General features: G+C 49.6%; 1 protein-coding gene across 1 annotated transcript in view; it reads right to left on the minus strand.

Moving 5' to 3' along the window:
• The window catches only part of UST (uronyl 2-sulfotransferase), a 340,533-nt gene that overhangs the window by 40,987 nt on the left and 278,600 nt on the right, over positions 1-20,946 (minus strand). The window contains exons 6-7 of the mRNA XM_075554408.1: positions 11,220-11,317; positions 9,870-10,027 (exon numbers count right to left, since the gene is read on the minus strand). Of these exons, the coding sequence (XP_075410523.1) occupies positions 9,870-10,027; positions 11,220-11,317 (256 nt within the window). The remainder of the gene's footprint in view (positions 1-9,869; positions 10,028-11,219; positions 11,318-20,946) is intronic.

The following is a 20,946-nucleotide window of genomic DNA, read 5'->3' on the forward strand; positions in this document are numbered from 1 at the left end:
TTTTCAAAAACGAAGAGGCAAAAATTCGAGGGACGCCCATTTTTACCAAAGACGCCCTGGGTGGTGTTTGATACGATCATGCAGTAGCTGTGACATTGGGAAGGTGAGACTTTTAAGTCCTCGTAGCTGAAACTTCCCCTTGACAAGTGACCCACTCCTGCTCTCCTCACTGGGGACTGCGTCAGAGAGCTCGTGCTTTGCAGGCATGGGCATGACTTTGCTCCTTTCAGCCCGCAAGAAACCATGTAAAAAAGGGCAATGTGATGTGTGCAGGTATGTCTCTAGCTTCCCACTGTCATCTTTCACAATCCGGTGCCATTTGCAAGATGTGCAATATCAGGACATTATGCACTGGAAAAAAATATCTAAAACAACAACAACAACAACAAAATATAGAGATTGGAAAGTGGTATTTGTACTTGAAAAAATGATTTAGTTGACCAGAAACAGCCATTTCCATTTTGAGTCATGCAACATGGTGAGGGAGAAATGTGTTTCACTCTGCTGGGAGCGGGGGGTGGGGGGGTGGGGGAGGGTATGTTCTACTTGAAGACTGTCCCAGAAGCAAGACCACCAGCCAAGGGCACAAAGACAGTTCTGAAACGCCTGTTCCCACACTGCCCTGTTAATCCCAGGGGGGACTAACAGGCATGGAAGAGCAGGAAGACCATAGGGTCTCTTATGAAGATCAACTACCAACCTCTGGCTTTAACATTCTTTTAAATCCTCTTTGCTCGGGTCTTCAAACCCATTTCAGCTAGGTGGGGTTTTCAGGAAACTCCAAGAATGGAAATCTATAGTGACTAATACCCCCCCTCCCGCCTCCAGAAATACTCTTAGGCAACCATGCATCTAACCGTGAAAGCTCAGAGTGAAAAACGCTCAACGCAGAAGTGACTAAATCCTCAAGTGGAAGATATTCACCTCTAAACACACAAGAATGCTGGTACCCCCCGCACATGCCCAGATGTTATTGGCTGGCGTTTCACTTTGGGAAATGAATCACGAGTCAGAAGACGGCACAGCCCCAGTCTGGGCCCCACACTAACTCAGGCAGCCGCAGAGCAGGGGCAGCTGAGGGCCTCCAAAGAGAGAACTCCCAGGGGGCAGTGAGGATGGAGGTGACTGTCCTGGCTTCCAGAGGATCCCGACCATGCTGTTATTGTGCGCTGGTTCCCACTCAGAGTGATCCTGTGAATGAAGTAGCACCCGGTCCTGTAATGATGTGTCGATCCGTCCCGTGGAAGCTCTTCCTCTGTTTCACAGCCCCTCCACTTTACCAAGAGTGATGTCCTTCTCCAGGGACTGGACTCTCCTGACAACATGTCCAAAGGACGTGAGATGAAAACGCACCATGCCTATTGCTAAGGAGCATTCTTGCTGTACTTCTTCCCAGACGGATTGGTTTGTTCTTCTGGCAGCCGTGACTCAGTTGGCATTCTTCAACACGGTACCAAGCAAAAGGCCCCACTCCCCTGGGCCCCCAGAGGAGGCTGGGGGACAAGCAGGGGCCTGGGAGTGGTCCTGTGCACTGTTAGGAAGTGGGGGACGCTTGGTGCTGCAGATGGGAGGTGACAGGGAACCAGGAGGTAGGTGACACATTACCCCCACCCCCGGGAAAGTGTGGCTTGGCTGCTGCCTCTGAGTTGGACCGTGACTCTGCTCCAGCCTGTACCCACGTGGGCTGCTGAGACCCCTCCTGGTTGTGGACAGAGCTCCCCGAATGGCCCAGTGACTGACTTTGCCCCGTGGGGAGTACGGGCCGAGTCAGGAAGTGAAGGAAGGTGGGGCAGGACCAAGCTTCCCACTTGCCACTGTCCTTCTATCCCTCCCACACCCAGGTATTCCTGAGCCTTCTTGGTACCATACTGCCGCTGACTAAGGTTTTACATATTCTATGTCCACGTTGCAAATACCCGTGCATTATTCTTAAAGGCATGGCCCAAACGCCGCTACGGAGGGCACCTGAGCCCTGTCCGTGTGGCCTGCAGGCCAGATGCTGCTTTCCTTTGCACCCTAGGGGCCTGCCCAGGTCCTGCATTGTATAGACACGTAAACATTTGCCGAATGTGTTGGTTGGCAATTTTCCACAGGCATTGAAAAACCATATCTTCTCTTTAAGGGGACGAGCTTGCAAAGAAGAGGCCTACTTTTGGCAAGTTATTATTGGGCAAATCAATGCCTACAAATTCCGCCGTAACATAAGATGGAAACCGCCTTCAGCTGGAGGAGGAATGCTTCCCAGGAAAGACCAGATGAACAGGCAACACAAAGACGTCCTTTTAAAGTCACATGATCCCAAGTCATTACTATTTCCAATAGAACAAACAGCAACAGCCGAAGTGGCTGGAGAGTCTCTCTCTCTATTCCGCATCCATGTAAACCTTTGTAAAAGAACACATCTCGAGCACGGCTCTTGGTGGGCCCAATGAAGCTATCGGCCTGTGCTAATAGTTTCCTTCGGCAAACATGTTCACGTAAAGGAGCATTTACACTAGGTGCTGCTGTGGTGGGGTGCCATCAAGTCGGCTCCGACCCAGAGCGGCCCTGCGTGTAGCAGAACGAACCACTGCCCCGTCCTGGGCCATCCTTAGCCTGTTCCTCTTCCTGAGCCCACCGTTGCAGCCAGTGTCCATCCCTCTCATTGAGGGCCTTCCTCTTTTCCACCATCCTTCCACTTAACCAAGCATGATGTCCTCCAGGGACTGGTCTCTCCTACAGCATGTCCAAAGTATGTAAGACGAAGGCTTGCCATCCTGACCTCTAAGGAGCTCTGGCCTGTGCTTCTTCCAGGACAGATCAGTCGGTCCTTCTAGTATGGCACTTTCAATATGCTTCACCAGCACCACGATTCGACTGCATTGATTCTTTTTCCGTCTTCCTGATTCAGCGTCCAACTTTCACATGTACACGAGGCAATGGAAAATAGCATGGCTTGGGTCAGGTGGCTCTTAGTTGTCAAAGTAACATCCAAGTAAAGGTGCACATTAGTTCCCAAGTCTGTACTCAACAGCTGGAGATGGAACAGTTACATGATTTCAATTTAAAATGGTAGAGCTTTTTGGCTATTTCCCCACATCCCCTAGTACAGATGTGAAACTTGGGTCATGAAAAAAGAAGGCAGAAGATGCATTGGCGTGTTCCGATGGCGGGACTGGCAGAGTGTGGTGGATACAGTGGGCCACCCAAAGCATGAGCAAATTGGTCCCAGCAGAAACGTAACCAGGTTTCCTCAGCAGCAAAGAGGGCGAGACTTGAACTTGCCTGCTTTGAACCCGCCATCAGGAGAGACCAGTCTCTGGACAAGGACATCCCAGCGGGTAAAGCAGCAGGTCAGCTAACCAAGGACTCTGACTCTTTCTCTCTCTCTCTCTCCCTCTCTCTCTGCAATTGGGCATCACTGTACATTTGCACTCCAGCATTCAGTAAATTCCTGCAAACACACGTGGGAAACCCTAGCGCCCGCCTTGCGAAAATGCAGAAACACTGCCATCTGCTGGACAAGGGATATTAATTCATCAACAGCGTTCTGAAGCTGGACGTACTGCATACTGGAAACTAAGGGATTTCCAAGAATGGATATGACAGTGTTCTTCCTGGAAACGAAAACTTCAGTATATCCATGGGACCCCGTCTTATACCTCCAAAGAACAGGACATACCATACAACACAGAACATTCCAGCATTCCTTACGGGGTAAGGGCACTTGGATGCAGTCACATCTCAACCACAGATTTTGTTTTGTTCAAGTTAAAATCTTAACTTCCAGATATTTCCGCTGTGAGGTCAGGCATAAAAGCAGATGAGTATACATATCAATGGCTTGGATGATTATGTATCTTTCAGCCCTTGAACATGTGACGTTGGCCATATTTCCCTGTGATTGTTTCAGGAAAAGATTATTCGCCAGAATATAATTGTCACCCTCTTCAAAATCCGAAGGACTCGTTCTGTCTTTTGAAAACGTGGAAGTGGATTGAATAACTTTTAGTTATTTGCAGAACTCACGAATATAAACTTCAGTTTTCTATAAGACGAAGCCATCGCTCACCGTGTAAATTGTGACTTTTCTATCAACCAAGATTAGATGATAAATGGGCACATTCAGCAGCCACCCACAAACCCTTTTATCAACCTCTTCCTATTTCTCTAAAAATATTTTTGGAGGAGATCTGGTGTGTGTGTGTGTGTGTGTGTGTGTGTGTTGTTTGGGGGTGGGGGAAAGGGGGACAGCTTCCAAGCTCAGAAGACCTAGTAGTATCAGGCTGAGATTCTTACACAAATTGACTAATTACTCAGAATAGAATCTCACCAAACGGTAAGGTCTTCTCACCTGACTACAGCTGCCACAGCAGTTGACCTCTGGGCTCCCGTCTGAACCACTCTAAATTCGCAGTTGTTCACATTGTCTGCTTTCTTCTGATTGATGTTTTCCTTGGTTTAGCCTGTTCACTGTTGTCGGAGTTGGTTTGTTTGCTTCCTGTTTGTGCTCTGTATAATTTCCTGTCTGGGAAATCCAGGCGCGGTCAATCGACAGGCAGTCACTAGATGAGTAATGACCTAGGGACATGGCCCGAGAGCTTGGGAGGGAGATGGAGGGCCACCACAACGAGGAGGAGGAGAAAATATTCTGAAATTCGTTGTGGTGGTGATGTCACACCTCTTCCTAACATGATTGGATGATAGGTGACGTATATGCCAATAAGACTGTTTTAAGAAAAAAAAAATCATTGTAATGACCCAAAATTTCGAACTTAGAGCCCGCAGCTCCAGGTGCTAGTCAGAACACGGGACACCCAGTGTTGCTTACTTGGGGAACTTCAGAGCAGGTTAAGTTTCCTTTCGTGCACTTCCTTGTACAGGCTGCTGCAATTAGGGTAATGGCTATGCACTGGGCTGCAATCCGCAAGGTCAGTAGTTTGAAACCACTAGCAGGTCCTTGGGAGGAAGATGGACCTTTTTCTCGTCATAACACGTTCTAGGACACCCACAGGGGCAGGTCCACCCTGTCCTTTAAGGTAGCTACAAGTCCGCCTGGACTGGGTAGCAGGGAGTTTGGTGCTTTTAAGTTTGAAATAATTCTCTCAAGTGTCTGTCAAATTCTAAAGAATCTCTTAAACACAAATTTACTATTTTCCAAATCCAGACTCAGAGGTTGCCTCCACAGGATTGCTATTCTTTTCTGGTGAGACAGGTCAAAGCGGGCACAGCCCCATCTTTCTAAAATGGTCTTATACCCCGGTTAGGCAATCTTCATGCTCCCTTGCCGCCATTCAAAATGCACCCCCATGTTATTTCCATGTGTGGGCTATAAAAATTCAAAATTACACTCTTCTTGATGAATCGATTGAGTTTAGTTGGGGGCGGGGGCTTAAGCATTCCAGAATTGAAGAAGGGATCTCCACTGGGTGACTAGACCACCACAGCTGTCGGGTCTGTGTGCCCCCCAGGTGGCGACAGTCTCCACAGCGTGAGAATGACCAAGGCAAGGGGCCAAGGATGACTTTGGTTTGGGGCAACCAGCTTTGGAAGGAGCCGCCTTAAAATCTGCTCCAGGCTCCACGCACATCCTAACGGCGAAGAGAACTTCAGAGCAAAAAGCAGGAGACCTTGGTGCCCCCTCCCACCCCATGACCCAGAACACAGGGTAAGACCGTGGAAGAGAAAGGATTGAAAGTCCCCCCTGACTCCCAATTCAGTGTCCCTTCCACAATGACCAGCTGCTCTTTCTTGTAAACATGCCAAGTCTCAATCAGCCAGCATATGCTTTATCTCCGTCTGACATCTCACTGGCAGATGGGATGGACTGTGAATTTTTAAAATATCCGAGTATTTGAATGATCCCTGCTACTAAAGTAATTGATAGCATCCTCTCACCTGTTTACCTTTTGTTAGGTGCCTTCGAGTCGGCTCTGGTCCACAGCGCCCCCAGCAAGGCAGGACCAAACACTGCCCGCGCCTGCCCCAGCCTCACCCCTGTTCCCATGCCTGAGCCTGTGATGCAGCCCCGGTGCCAATCCATCTCGTTGAAGGCCTTCTCTTTTGTGCTGTCCCTCTGCTTCACCAAGCCTGGCATCCTTCTCCAGGGACTGCATTTCCCTACAAAGACCCTCGGATTGGAGCGCCGAGAGTATGCGACGGCACTTCTAAGGAGAGTATAATGATCATTTGGGTTCCTAAAAACCCCGCTGTCATCGACGGCATTCCGACTCATAGCGAGCACGCTATAGGGTTTGGAGATGGTAAATCTTCTTATGTCTACTAAATAGCAGCTGGTGGTTTTGTCTCTCCATCATACTTGCATATAAAAGTCTTTAAATTAACGTGACAAAATAATAATAATTTATAAGTTATCGAGGGTTTATGAGGGAGAGGGGCTGGGAGGGAGAGGGAAAAAATGAGGTGCTGATACCAAGGGCTCAAGTAGAAAGCAAATGTTTTGAGAATGATGAGGGCAACAAATGTACAAATGTGCTTGACACATTGGATGGATGGATTGTGATAAGAGTTGGACGAGCCCCCAATAAAATGATTTTAAGAAGAAAAGAAAAAGACCTATTTAAATTAAAGTAACTGTATTTTGAAGCAAAGTCCCCATTTTCTGAATGGATGGAGACCTCCCAATGCAGCCTGTGAATCACGCCTAAGTTCTCAGGGCATCCCACAAAAGCCCAGTGCATTCCCTAATGGGGTCTCCTGATGTTTAAGTTTGTAATGGAAACAGGTTGAAAAGGGACACTGGTGTTATGCTAGGAGCTGAGTGACGAGAGAATTGAAAGGAAGCAGGCATGTCGCCTGGAAAGAAGGAAAGTGCCAGGTCAGCTTCAGAGTGTGTAGTTCCACCTTTGGACACTAGGTGGTGCTACAAAGCCAGAACAGGGTGGTCGCTGGCCAGTGGAGGCTTTACGCGGGGAGGTTCAAATGAGGGCAGTCCCTACCACACATATTCACATGTTCCCTGCTTTTCATTAATGTGCTTATTTACTTTGGCTTTCATGATGATTTTAGCTGCTAAAGAAATTATGATTGAAGTCAAACCTTGGGTGAAACTGCTGTAAAAGGCCTTTTAAAGCAAAAGATGCCACTTGGAGTACTAGGGAAACACCTGATCTAAGCCATGGTATTTTCAATCACACGCACGCTTGAGAAATGTAGACACTGCGTAAGAAGCCTCTGAGTTATGGTTTGGTGAAGAAAGTGATTGTTCCATGGACTGCCAGAAGAACAAAGACACCGGGGGAAGAAGATGGACAGCCAGCGGGTTCCTTAGACACATGGCGATAGACTTGGTCTCATGGTCTCTGGGCATGTTATCAGGAAGGACATCGTGCTTGGGAACGTCCAGGGCAGTGAACAAGAGGACTCTGCTCAACGAGACGGAACAGCCCAGGGGCTGCAATTCCAGGCTCCACCACAGGAAGGGTTGGACAGGATGGTACAGACCGGGCACTGTCTCAGGCTATTGTACACGGGGCTACTAGGAGTTGGAACCTAAGGACAAAGTCACTCCATAACTTAGGAGTTTAGATGTTCTTCCTTCTCCAATCACTCAGCTATGAAACTCATTCACAAGAGGTTTTTAGGGCGGAATAAAAGGTGAAGGGAGACCAGGAAGGGTAAAGGCGGAGCTGTGGCTGATAACTAACCCAGTGGTTCTCAAACTTCCTCATGCCACGACCCTTTAATACAGTGCATGTTGGGGTGACCCCTCCCGACCATAAGAGTATTTCATTGCTACTTCATACCTGTAATTTCGCTACTGTTATGAATCGGGTGACCCCTGTGAAAGGGTTGTTTGACCTCCAAAGGGGTCGCGACCCACAGGTTGAGAACCACTGCTCTAACCAATTTGACACTAACTGGGTGATCTGTGGTCTCGGGCAGACACACGGACTTGGTCAGAAACAAGCCTAGGCGGAGGCAGCCACAGCTGGGTCAGTGCTTTGCAGGAGTCGGGGGGGGGGGGGGGAGGGGGGAGGCAGCCAGAGGGACTGCTGACTGGGTACCGGGTTTCATTCTGGGGCGATGACAATGCTCTGGAACTGGATAGTGGTGACGTCCGCACAGCAATGTGCATGTGGCACTGAGGGGGGGCCTTGAAACTGGCTAAGGCCCCAGGTTTCGTGTCGGCCGTAGTGCACCAGCTTCATGACAATTTCTAAAAAGCAATTTAGGGGCTCAGGCCCATCGCCTCTTGAAGTTGACATGTGGGGTGCTGGGGTATGGCCTCCTGGGAAGGCCATTAGTTCCAGGTGCCAGGACAGGTGAGGGCGAGGGGCTCCGTGAGAAGCCAGTGCTGTTGGGTGGATCTGGACGCCTGGTCAGGTGTGCAGAGCTAGAGCCGTGCTCCATGGGCCTTTCCGTGGCAGGTCACCGGGCCTTTCATCCGAGGCACCCCAGGGAAGACTCGAACCCTCAGCCTTTCGTTAGCAGCTGAGGGCTTCACCACTAGCACCTCATGGGCCTCCTGCATCTGATATGCTTGCTTCCCAAGCACCGGGGCCAGCATGTGTTCATTTTAATTTTGCTCGTCCTTATAAGTCCGTGCTACACACACTGTTTTCTCTGGAGGGGGAAAAGCAAACCCTTTTCTTCCACGCAGGCTGATCGGGGATGAGCTCTCTCCCTGCCCAACGGACTCTGTTTGATTGCCCTCCAGAGCTAACGACTGGCTCCTTACGTTCTGGTTCAAAAGGCACGGGAAGGCCTAGTTTCAAAGCCAGCTCGGTCGGGTTCTTAAGCTTTTTGACACTCAGACCATATTTCCCGCCCTGCCGATACAGGTGCAGGAGTGCCTAGAGGCTTCAAGCTGGGTTTCCATGTGGCAGGTCGGAGGTTAACGTTGGCAGAGGAAGGCGGCGCCCACCCTCTGCTGTAGCTCCTCTGAAGTGGCTCTTCTGGGCCGTCTGGGGGACTCTGACTTGCACCCACCCTGAAGCATAGCACAGAACTGCCCCGTGGGGTCCCGAGACTGTAATCTTTACAGAAGCAGCTGCCACACCTTTCTTCCACAGAACAGCTTGGGGAGGTGGGGGGGCTTCGAACCAGCAGCCTTTTGGTTAGCAGCCACAGGCTTAACCACCAGGGCTCCCTGTGGTTCCCCAGTGCATCCCTGATGGAGGGAAGGCCACCCTCTAGCACAGCTCCAGGGAGGACCCTCTTGAGCTGGCCTTGGTACCTGCCAAGGAGGTAGGCGTGGCTCCAGGGCCCTGCTGGGCTGTGGACTTGACGTCCAGCGCGAGGCTGCATTTCCACAAGCCCCCACCCCTGCGCCCCCCAGTTCCAGGACACCCAAACCAAACCAGAACCAGATTGGGGAACAAGTCGCCAAGCTGTCCTGGCGGCTGGTTAGGAGACGGGAAGGGAATGCACCTTGCTCAGCTTCCTCCCAAGATGAAACAAAACGGCGGCGGGGAGCTTGAATGGTGGGTTTCCGAAAGCAATCAGACTTGTGACCGTAGCGAGAGCAACCCACTGAACTGCTTCGCTGCCCCCTTTACTTTCCTCCTTCTGTTTGGAAACCACTGGATCGATCACACGCAAATCAAAACTATACTTCAGTCTGCTGTTCTCTCTCTTGAGCGGCTAGAGGGTGTGCCTCTGAGGGCCGGCGATACATCGGCGCAGAGATGGCACCAGACACGGGTGTCTGTTTCATTTCCCAAAGGAGACCGGGAGCCCCCGCCCTGGAAACCTGGAGCTCCAGCTTCTGGGACCCACACCTCGGGCTCTAACCATTCCTGCTCAGCCATCCAGCCCATCTGCAGGCAGGCGAGGGAAGGCTGCTCCCACCCCGTGACCTCCAGAGGCCTGTGAGTGGGGCCGGATCGCCCGGATGTGGCGTTACCTGGGCCCGGACGTGGCATTACCTGGGTTTTTGTAGATACTGAGCACACCCTTGAAGTAATGAGGTAAAAATCTTTCCAGTAAAAGCAGCACGTCTTCCAGCTCTTCCAGAATTCCCACGAGCAGGAAGTTTTCGTTCACGTTCACTTTTGCTCGTTCAAGGGCCCACTCACCAGGCTCCCTTGGTGGAGAGAAAGATCCGTTCTAAGTCAGAGATCGGTTGGAGAAAGGCAGCAACAGCAGGCTGAAAAGCTTACCCCTTCTACCTCTGCCCCCGCACCCTCCCACATACACACACACACACACACACACACACACACACTTGCACACATTCCAGTCCAGCTTCCTCCAGGGAGCAGCCCACGCAGGGCCTCCTCCACAGCCTCCCTGGGCCTCTCCATCCAGTGTCCCTCCCTCCTGGCCTCCGTGCTTACTAACTGGGCCGAGTGCCCAGCCCTGGGCCTTGGGCTCAGTCAGTCCTTCCTCAATCTTTGTTGAAAGAAGAATAGAGTTAACATTCAAAGCCAACCTCGATTCTGTCTCACAGCAACCTTATAGGATGGGGAGGAACAGGAGACAGCGACTCCGTGGGAGTACACGTTTCCCCTGCAGAGTGGTGGGTGGTTTCAAACTACTGACCTTGTAGTTAGCAGCCCAATGAGTAACCACTATGCCACCAAGGCTCCGAATTAGTAGTGCCAGCAGGCTTGAAATCTATAGAAGAGGGCAATGGCATCTCCCGAGGCCTGGTGGAAGCACTGTAATTAAGACCATGCTTGTTGATTTCATCGCTTCTGCCAGGCCCAGAGTCTCACACGAGAGCTATAGAGGTAGACTGTGTGGTCGGTGCGTAATTTCATGTCAACTGGAAGATATATGAAAGTGTACGTGCGGTGCTCAACCTGTCAATCAGCCTGAGGGTGCCTCCTTGTGAGTGTGGCCTTCTCATAAGGAGGGTCCTGGGCACCTCCTCCTCTCTCCCTGCCTTCACCTTCCTGCAGATCGACCCAGATGGCTGCCAGAGCCACTGCCATTGGATTGGTGCGACTTTGCACCCACTGGCCTGTGATCTTCCTGCGTTCTGCACCATGGCACGTGGCTGCAAGAGTCTGAAGGGGGACTTTACGCACTAGTTTCAGACTTTGGGGCTTGAGGTAGACTGGGCTGGGATGTTTTCTTGATAAATAATTACTTCTTGAGATAAAGCTCTTCCTTATACACAGATGTGTCTCTGGATTTGTTTCTCTCATCAACCCGGCCCAACACAGACAGTAAACATTGACTGATGCCAGGAGGTCAGGAGGCCAGGGATACCAGCTCCCTGGCAGCCAAGCCAGTCTGGTGCAGGAGCCCAGCAGGGCCTGAGCCTTTACCTGCATCTGGGATGCTGTCCACAAAAGTACGGGATGATGTAAAACAGCCTGGGGTTGGAGCACTCAGGATAGTTCTCGAGAATACACTCGCTGATGTCCTAAAAGAGAAAACACAGCAGTGAGGTGGCCGGTCCCCCCAAGTGCTCTGTCTCGAGCCCAGCAGTGGAAGCAGGGAATCTCACCTACGTGACATGGGCGTGCCACGGAGAACACAGCTTAGACGACCCTCTCTGTGCCTTATAGCCCTGTGGTGTCCTGGCCGGGCACAGAGAGAGCCGGGCTACTTCCGTGTTGTGTCAAGTGCCCCCCTCCACCTGATCTGCCCTTTCCCAGCAGCCCAAAGGCATTAACCCGACTACAGCCATGTTGAGAGCCACGTCACCCGCCCATTACCACTAGCAGCCAACTGGAGGCCTACTGTTGGCGCCTAATAAGTATCTGTTGGAAGAATTCGCTACGACTGACATCTTAATCAATTAAGACATTGTTAGAGATGTGTAGAAATGTGCTTCTCTGTGCAGTGACTTCTATGTCAGAATCATGATGACTAAGCACCCGCGGGAGGCTCACAAGGGGTGTGCAAAGTCTGAAAGGCACATGAAATCACGGCTGTTTGTCCGTGGACTCTCTCTCCAGTTCAGATGCAGCCCTCACGACAGGCAGACTTCCTGGGTCGGTGGTATGTGGTGGTATGTGGTTGAACATACTGTGGCCGCCACGCAGAGGCCACACGTCTGCCTACACAAGGGAGAAGGAGAATCCATCTCCTCACCAGCCCCAGGCCACCTGCCACGAGGCAGAGGTGAGACATGCCTCCATCCTCCATTTGTCCTTACTCTCTTCTGACCCCAACCAACCACTTCTCCCACTACGCTTCCCTTTTCTGCTGGGTTTGCAAATTCGAGGCCTTGGCCGCCCAGAGCTCACAGATAAAACTTGGAGTTGGGGGGGAGAGGGTACCAGAAAGTTAACAGGTCCCAACAAGTCAGGACCAGGAAGCAGAAGGGACACAGTCACTGACCCTCGGAAACACTCTCCTCAGCCAGTAGTCAAGTCTCTGTCTTGGGTTGTCAACCTCTCAGTCTCTTGGTCTCTGCGTTCTTGGGTCAGGGAGACCACCTGCTGCTCTACTTCACAGTCTCATGGCCTCAGTTCTGCTCCTCTGCCGCACCCTGTGGTCTCCTTGCCTCGGCCTGGCATTGCCTCTGCCACCCTCCCCTGGGGTCTCTTCTTCCTTGATGGTCCCAGGAATCCGCTCACTTCCTGCTTCTCAGATGGCTTGGTCCACCCCTCTAGTGAGGTGGGGTTCAGAATGCATCCTATCTTAATCCTGTCTATGAGCATAAGAGAGAGCTCCCTCCAAAACAGGATTATAATCACAGGCATCCAGGGATTGGGATTTACAACATATCACCAAAGGGTTTATGAGTAGAAGAGTCATATTAAGAAATTTCACTTCACCACCCATAATGCCTTTGTATCGGACAATCAATTCACTTCTTGGCCCTAACAAGTGCTTTCGGCAAATAACCACTTCTTTTTTTTAAAAAAATCATTTTACTGGGGCTCTCACAGCTCTATAACAATCCTAACTTCCATTGTGTCAACCCATTTGTACATATGTTGCCATCATCCTTTTCAAAACATTTTCTTTCTACTTGAGCCCTTGGTATCAGCTCATTTTTCCCTTCCTCCCTGCCCCCTCCCTCACGAACCCTTGATAATTTACAAATTATTTTTTTTCTTGTCTTACACTGTCCAATTTCTCCCTTCACCCACTTTTCTGTTGTCCATCCCTTTGGGAGGGCGTTATATGTAGATCATTGTGATCGGTTCCGCCTTACCCTTCCCTTCCTGGTATCACTACTCTCAGTATTAGTCCTGAGGGTTTATCTGTCCTGGATTCCCTGTGTTTCCAGCTCTTATCTGAACTCGTGTACATGCTCAGGTCTAGCTGGATTTGTAATGTAGAACTGGGTCATGACAGTGGAGGCGCAGAGAGGGGGAAGCATTAAGAGGAATGTTGAAGGTTTCATCGGTGCTATACTGCCCCTGACTGGATCCGAATGACCACTTCTTAGGGCTCCATTTCCTCATCCATAAAATGCGGACAGATATTTGCTCCCTTGGGCTTTTACGGAGGTTGGGAATCATGTATGCAAACTTGCTTACTTGCTACTCAACCCTTAAGATGATTGCTGACCATAAGGCCAGCAGCTAGAGCCTCTAGCTGCTCCACAGGAGCGAGAGGAGGCTGTCTGCCCCCATCAAGACTGACAGCCTCGGAAACCTAGGTGGGGCCACTTGAGTGCAAATGGGATTGATGGCAGCGGGCTGTGCGACATCTCTGGTTTTTCCTCTCACACTCCCGCCTGCTTCCTTCAGCTCGTGTTTGAAACATGATTCCTGGTGGTTCCGAAATATTTTCACACACAGAGAAAGAAAAGTACCGAAATATGGAATGTACCACTGATGTGCGGTTGAAATCAGGGCACAATGTGGCGGGAGGGAGGGAGGGGGAAGGAAACAAAGGAGCCATTGGAAAAAGCAGCCCAGACACTTGGCTGCCCCACTTTGTACCTTGTGCTAGTTCCCCCTGCTCTGGACGTAACACCGTGGGGTGGCACGGCCGAGCAGAGCCCCTGCCCAAGGTGGACCGGACCTGGATTTGAAAGTCAACGCGCCATCATACTCGAAGACCACAGACACTGGGAGAAGATGGAGCACACGCGGAAGGACCATCGGCCCAACGTGCACACCGCAGAAGAGGCAGCGCAGGAAACACTGGGTGCCCTTTGCCAGGAAGGCAGATCAGAACCCTAACTCACTGGAGCCACCAAACGATTAGCCCCCTTGGAGACGAGTTTAGGAAGAGGGAGTGGGTGTGGTCTCAGTTCACTTTCTTTGCACCCTGCTAAGCCTTTTTCAAGCCTTGTAAAAAAATCGGAGCTAGATCCAGATGGATCAAGTGAGGCATTTTAGAGAGGGCTTAATGGACTTGAAGTGGCAGCTGGCCAGGTACCCTTGCTCTCCCACTGAACGCTCCTGCCCGATTTGAATAATTAATGATGCCCTCTCTCTGGCAGAGCAGGGAGGAGTCCTTCCCTCTCCGCGGGGCACCCCAGGCCTGCCCAGTACCGCTTTTCGCCACTGTTGTAAGCAAGGAGAACAGCCTGACACCCTGTCCACTCCTGGTGAGTTTCTAGCTGTGTGTCTGACAGGCTCCTCACTGCTGTCGTTAAGTGTCACCGAGGCGGTGCTGACTCACAGGGACCCAACAGAAGGAAACACTGCCAGAATCTGGCACCGGCTTCCCAGGAGTCCGTGTTTGAGCCTAGGGCTGCGTCAGTCCGTCTGGTGGAGGGCCTGCCCCTTCGTGTGGACCCTCTACTTTACCAAGCACGATGTCTTTCTCCAGGGACGGGTCCCTGCTGATGACAAGTCCAAAGTTCAGGAGAGAAGTCTTGACGCCCTCCTTCCCTTTCATTATTAAAATCATCGCACTGGGGGCTCGGACACGGCTTATCACAATCCACGCAGACAGGCCATCCGCCTTTCTAGGGAGCACGCTGGCTCTTCTTCCGAGACAGATGAATGCATTTTTCAGGCAGTTCATAGCATATTGATACTCTTTGCCAACACTGTAATTCACATGTGTCAATTTTGGCTTCCATTATTCATTGACTAGCTCTCCTATGCAAACAAAGGTACTGAAAATACCAGGGCCTGGTCACGCACACCTCAGACTTCAAAGTGACACCTTGACTTTTACTTCCCAAGTAGTGATCATAGAATTGTTTTAAAGAGAAAAAAAAATAGCAAAAGCAATTCAATGATAGAGATTTGGTAAACTATAATATATCTATGTGTGAAATCATTATAGTCATTTAAAATATTCCCAAAGGCAAGGAACTATAAAAAATGCTTATGTGAGAAAATGAAGGTAAAAATGCAAGTACACTAAGACTCCGATGTTTTTTTTTTATTATAAGAATTTGTGTTTTGGTGTATGTTGCAAACTATCCTGTTTGTTATCATGAACCTTGGGTTTGTAATAGAGTAGAGTCTATGGGGCTTGGTCAGAGAAGAGGGGCAGGCACAGTGGCCGCAACAATGGGCCCAGCACAGGAAGGATGATGAGAGAGGCCCAGGACTGTGCAGTGTTTCCTTCTGTTATGCTCAGGGTTGTTATGGATTGGAACCGACTTGCTAGCACCTAACAACAACAACAACAACAACAACACCAGCATGGGTGTTGGGGCTTTTGAATGGCACTCTGGCCTACGGCCACAGGCATATAAGCAGTCAGATGTTGCCCAAGCGGTTACCATGCAGCGTACAGTTGAAATTACATTATGGAAGTGTACACTTGAACATGGTGGGGGTGGCAAACCACAAAGGGACCCCAGGGAAGAAGGGGATCTGGCAGCAGATCGCCTCATGCCAGAGTAGAGACGATGCCGACTCCGGAGCTATGGAACCGGGGAGAGAAGTGAGGAAGGGCTGGCGCACCATTCAGGATGCTGGGTTCCTGTATGAGATGCCCACTGTGAGTACAAGGAAGGCCGTGGCCCTGACCAATTGCTTCACTCAGCGGCAAGGATCCTGGGCCTTCCACAGAGAGGACCCCATCCCTTCCACAGATGGGATTCCACTTGAGGCCATCCTTGAAGATCTGTGCCGATGATCGGGCTCAGCCAGTGAGTTGACCAAACACAACATCCAGCCACCCTCAGGTCTACACTACCCTCTGAGAGTGGCTGACTCAGTGCGACGTCTGTTGTCCCTGTCTGTCCATGTGACCGTGAAGGTCTTCCTCTCGAGTGGGGACACCTGGCCCGCTCTAGAAGCCTCCCTGACTCCTGCCCACCCAAAGCTGCTCTCACTAGGTGCCAGGTGGAAACGACCGCATCATGAGGGCTAGCAGGAATATGAACAAGCTATCACGTTTCGGAGGCTTCTCAGAAGTATTTGTATTTTAATAATGAACAATCCTTTCACCTAAAGACAGGGCCCTGTTCTGAACGGTGGAGACGGGGAGGGGAAGGTGTTGGGAATGGACATTTATTGATTCTTAGTTTGACCAAGGGCCATGGTGGAGTGGAATCTGACTCGGGAAACCTATGTGTGTCTGAGCAGAACTGTGCTTCCTAGGGATTAAACGGCTGCTATTTTGAAAGTAGATTTTCCAGGATTTTCTTATGAGCTGCTTCCTGGTGGAGCAGAGCCTCTGGTCTTTGCATAACAGCCAAGCATGTCAACTGTTCACCCCCCCAAAGGACTCCATTTACTGAATAGATACCAATGTATTTAATAAATGGTAGTCGATGGAGGTGGCAGGGGAAAGTTTTATATATAGATACATTTATATAGAATATGCATTTTAATTCTCTCTCTACAACATTGTATGTATATATAATAAATGGGAGTAGAATGAATGCAGAGTATACTGGAGAGGTTTGTTATTTTATTTCATCAAATAAGCAGCCTGCAGGGACTGTAGTAAACTTGGTAAGAGAGGTGGCGTGTTGAGAAAACAGGGACGATGGCTGCTGAGGGTGGGGACCTCAAGTCCCACCCCTCATGCCACGACTCACATGTCCACAGAGAAGACTGGTTCAGGGGACAGCAGGAAAGGACAGTGTCACTGCAGACTCACTGTCAGGTCTTGAGTCCTTCTCTAGCCTTGGAATGATCCTTTGTCTACAGCCAGGGCCACGCAGCCCTCTCCAAAGCTCTGGCTAATCGAGGGCCCAGAAAGACGGGATTAGAGCACAAGATAAAGGAATAGTCAGGTGACTCAGAGGGCTCCTGTTGGGGGGAAGGTGCACCAGAGCCTGGAGACCCCCTGCCCTGCAGATGCCAGGAGAGCTGTGCTGGGTTCAGTTCTACAGATCGGGTTTGGGTGTGAAACCTCCTTCGATACGAGAGCTCTCCGCGAGTCGAAACCAGCACTTGAGGCCAGCAGGCGAAGGTGCAAGGTCTTGTACAGCTGAGATAGCCCCATTCCTAATTGCACCTAAAAAATATTGTGTTAGAATATATATAACCTAAAATGTCTCACTGGCTGACACCCCTCTGAACAGCACCATTTAGTGACAATGTTGTAACTGGTGTTGGGCCAGATTTCTAAGCATTTGAACATCTCCGAGAGAAAGTCTACACACATGATGTGATGATTCTTCCTCCAGCCTCCCTTGCCTCTGTTCTCCTCTCTGTCTCGATGTGATTGCCTCATCCAGAGCTTTCTGACCATTTCTTACTGCGGATGCTGTTGGCTGCCGTCGAGTTGGTCTGGACGACTCAGTGCGCCTGTGTACAACGGAAGGGAACTCTGCCCTGTGTTTCTCCGCAGTGGGGTCACCCACAAGCGGGCCTTGAGAAGTCTGTGGCAAAACTCCATGGTCTTCTCATTCCATTTGGCCACACACTTGTTACAAGACCCCGCCTCTCTCCCACTATGTCACTTAGCACATAAGAGCAGCACTTCTGTGTCTGAGGCTCTGCCCCACTTTGCCACCCGCTTCCGGGGACTGCGTCCACCTCCTGTTGCCTGTGCCGGATGGGCTCCTTGTCAGTCCTGGCGGCTCTCAATTCTATAAGCGGGCAGTCTGCATCCAGCTCCCCAGCCATGACGGCTCTCAATTCTATAAGCGGGCAGTCTGCATCCAGCTCCCCAGCCATGGTGGCTCTCAGGGACCCAGGCTGTTTATAAGCAGGTGATTCTGATGGGTAGGTTCAGGAATGTCATCTCAGTAAGGAGGTCACGACTGTCTGGGCCCCAGAATTAAAAGGCACCCTAAGGAAATGTGAAAAAACACATCTGTCGCCAACCTCACCTCCCTGGATTCTAGGATTACCGATAGTGCTCTTCTCCCCCTTATTTTTCCCTGGTCACTCAATGGTTAAGCTCCTGGCTGCCAAAGAAAGGTCGGTGGTTTGAGCCCACCAGCTCTTTCATGGCAGACCTGGCAATCTGCTGCTGTAGAAAGCACAGCCCAGGAGACCCCCTGCGGCAGGTCGGCCCCGTCCTCTGGGGTCGATGAGGTGGAGACGACTTGATGGCACACACCTTTACTCTTTAATAAAGACGACGCTACAAAAGCCAGGTCAGCAAGCGTGACGGACAGGTTTCCTAGGTGCACCACACCAGTCTGCACTGCTGCTGGTGGGGCGGCAGAGCTGGTTCTGACTCTAGGCACAACAGAGGAAAACACTGTCATACTGATTTGAAGTGCTCAAGTGTCCTTTAAGACACACGGCATCTTTTAAGAAGAAAGTGCTGTTGTTGTTGTTATTGTTAGGTGCTATCAGGATGGGTCTGACTCATCGCGAGCCTAAGCACAACAAAAGGAAACATTGCCTTGTCCTGGGGCATCCTCCTAATTGTTCCCATGCCTGAGCCCATGTTGTAGCCGCTGCGTCGATCCATCTTATTGAGGATCTCCCACTCTTCTGCTGAAGAAATTAGTTAATGTAACTTTGGTGTATAACATAACACTAAGAAGGTCCAGCCAAGAGTGTCAACTCCTTGTCCATTCTAGTGTTCCCCGTCCATTCTTATAGAAGTCCTAGTGGTTTAGGCGGGTACGTGTTGGACTACTAATTGCAAGGTCGGTGGTTCAAATTCACCAGTAGCTCCAAGGGAAAAAGATAAAGTTGCCTACTCGCTCTCTCTCTCTCTTAATAATTAAATCATTTTATTGGGGGCTTGTACAACTATTATCACAATCCACACATAGATCCATTGTGTCAAGCACTTTTGTAAATTTGTTCCCATCATCATTCTCAAAACATTTGCTTTCTACTTGAGCCCTTGGTATCAGCTCCTCATTTTCCCTTCCTTCCCCGCCCCCCCCCATGAACCCTTGATAATTTATAAATTAAGGCTGCCCATTCTTGTAAATATTTACAGCTTTAGAAATCCTAGACAGGAGTGGTTCTCAACCTTCCTAATGCCGCAGCCCTTTACTACAGGTCCTCATGTTGTAGTGACCCCCCCCAACCATAAAATTATTTGTGTTGCTACTTCATAACTGTCATTTTGATACTGTTATGAATCGGGCGACCCCTGTGAAAGGGTTCTTCAACCCCCAAAGAGGTTGCGACCCACAGGTTGAGAACCACTGCTCTACAGCATCTCTGTGAGTTGGAATTGCCAATGGCAACGAGTTTGGCCTTGGTTTATCCATTGTGAATGAACAGTGGGCCTCGGGGGCTATGGGAATCTGCAGGCAGCAACCTGGCCTGTTGAATTTAGGTGGGTGCTGGACTAGCACCCTAGGTAACGCCCAGAGTCTTCCAAATGCCAAATTCACTAACCCGCTGATGTCCCAGGTTCTGCTAGAATTGTGTGGCAATTTAATTAGGTGGATCGATGTTAGCAGATTCAAGTGCAAAACCACTAGGCCCAATCCAGATTTATACAAACATTTTCAAAGGTAAAAATGGAATACATTATCAGTCCCTGGTTCATAGAATTACAGGTTTTTTGGCTAACAACATTTTTCTCCCTTCCACATATAATGTCTAGAAGAGTTACACAAAGAATTTCCTTAAGCAGAAGTCAAGCCCATTGGGGATTACTTAAGAAGCCATGGTTGACCTTAAGTTCTCCAACATAGAAGGAATTTCTTGGCAAAAATGGTGAGCATAAGCTTTTTAATTCTTAACACTTTTTAGAGGATTTTGGGGTTTTGTTTTGTTTTTAAGCATAGCGTTCTGCCAACTTCAATATTAAAAATGCAGCTTGAACACTTTAATGCAGTTCAAACACTTTTAGTACTTGATGCGTTCTGAGTAGGCATCCAGAATCTTTTCATAATTATTTCATAAATGGCTTTCAGAAGGATCAGTAGGTGGGGAAATCACTTTAACATTTTTAACATTTCTATTTGAATTTTTTTTCATTAGCAAAGAATGAAGAAATTTGGTCTTCTGTGTTCCTCCAAAATCTGAGAAGCATCTTAGCACTTTTAATTAACCACCAAGCAGCATCTGCTCCATCTGATTCAAATCTAGCTCTAGTTTTATCCTTTATAACACACAAAATATTTTCAACACACCAAGACTTAATTCATTCAACCAATGTGTCTTAATAAGTAAGTAGCTCAACTGGAAATGCAGGGAATCCAGGGAGGATGATCCCTTCAGTACCAGTGGCGTGAATGGTGATACTGGGAGGGTAGAGGGAAGGTGGGTTAGAAAGGGGGAACCAATTATATGGCTCTACATGTGACCTCCTCCCTGGGGGATGGACAACAAAAAAGTGGGTGAAGGGAGACATCGGACAGGGCAAGATATGACAAAATAATGAACAAATTATCAAGGGTTCATGAGGGAGGGGGGAAGGGGAGGAGGGGAAAAATGAGGAGTTGATGCCAGGGGCTTAGGTGGAGAGCAAATGTTTTGAGAATGATGAGGGCAATGCATGTACAAATGTGCTTTACACAACTGATGTATGTATGGATTGTGATAAGAGTTGTATAAACCCCTAATAAAATGATTAAAAAATAAGTAAATAGCTCTGTTTACTGTGGTTGCCTTTGCCCTACTCATTCTCAATCCCCCCATCATTCCCCTGAATACCCTTTTAATCAGGAAGTGGTAAACACGATACAAGTCTGAAATGACTATGGTGTGACCATATAGCTGGATATAAAATTCTCAGTTGACAATGTTTTCCCCTTAATCCTTTGGAGATATTGCCCTGCTATTTGGTATTTGC

The sequence above is a fragment of the Tenrec ecaudatus genome, chromosome 7 (assembly GCF_050624435.1).
Source record: "Tenrec ecaudatus isolate mTenEca1 chromosome 7, mTenEca1.hap1, whole genome shotgun sequence".
In the NCBI taxonomy this organism is placed as follows: domain Eukaryota; kingdom Metazoa; phylum Chordata; class Mammalia; order Afrosoricida; family Tenrecidae; genus Tenrec; species Tenrec ecaudatus.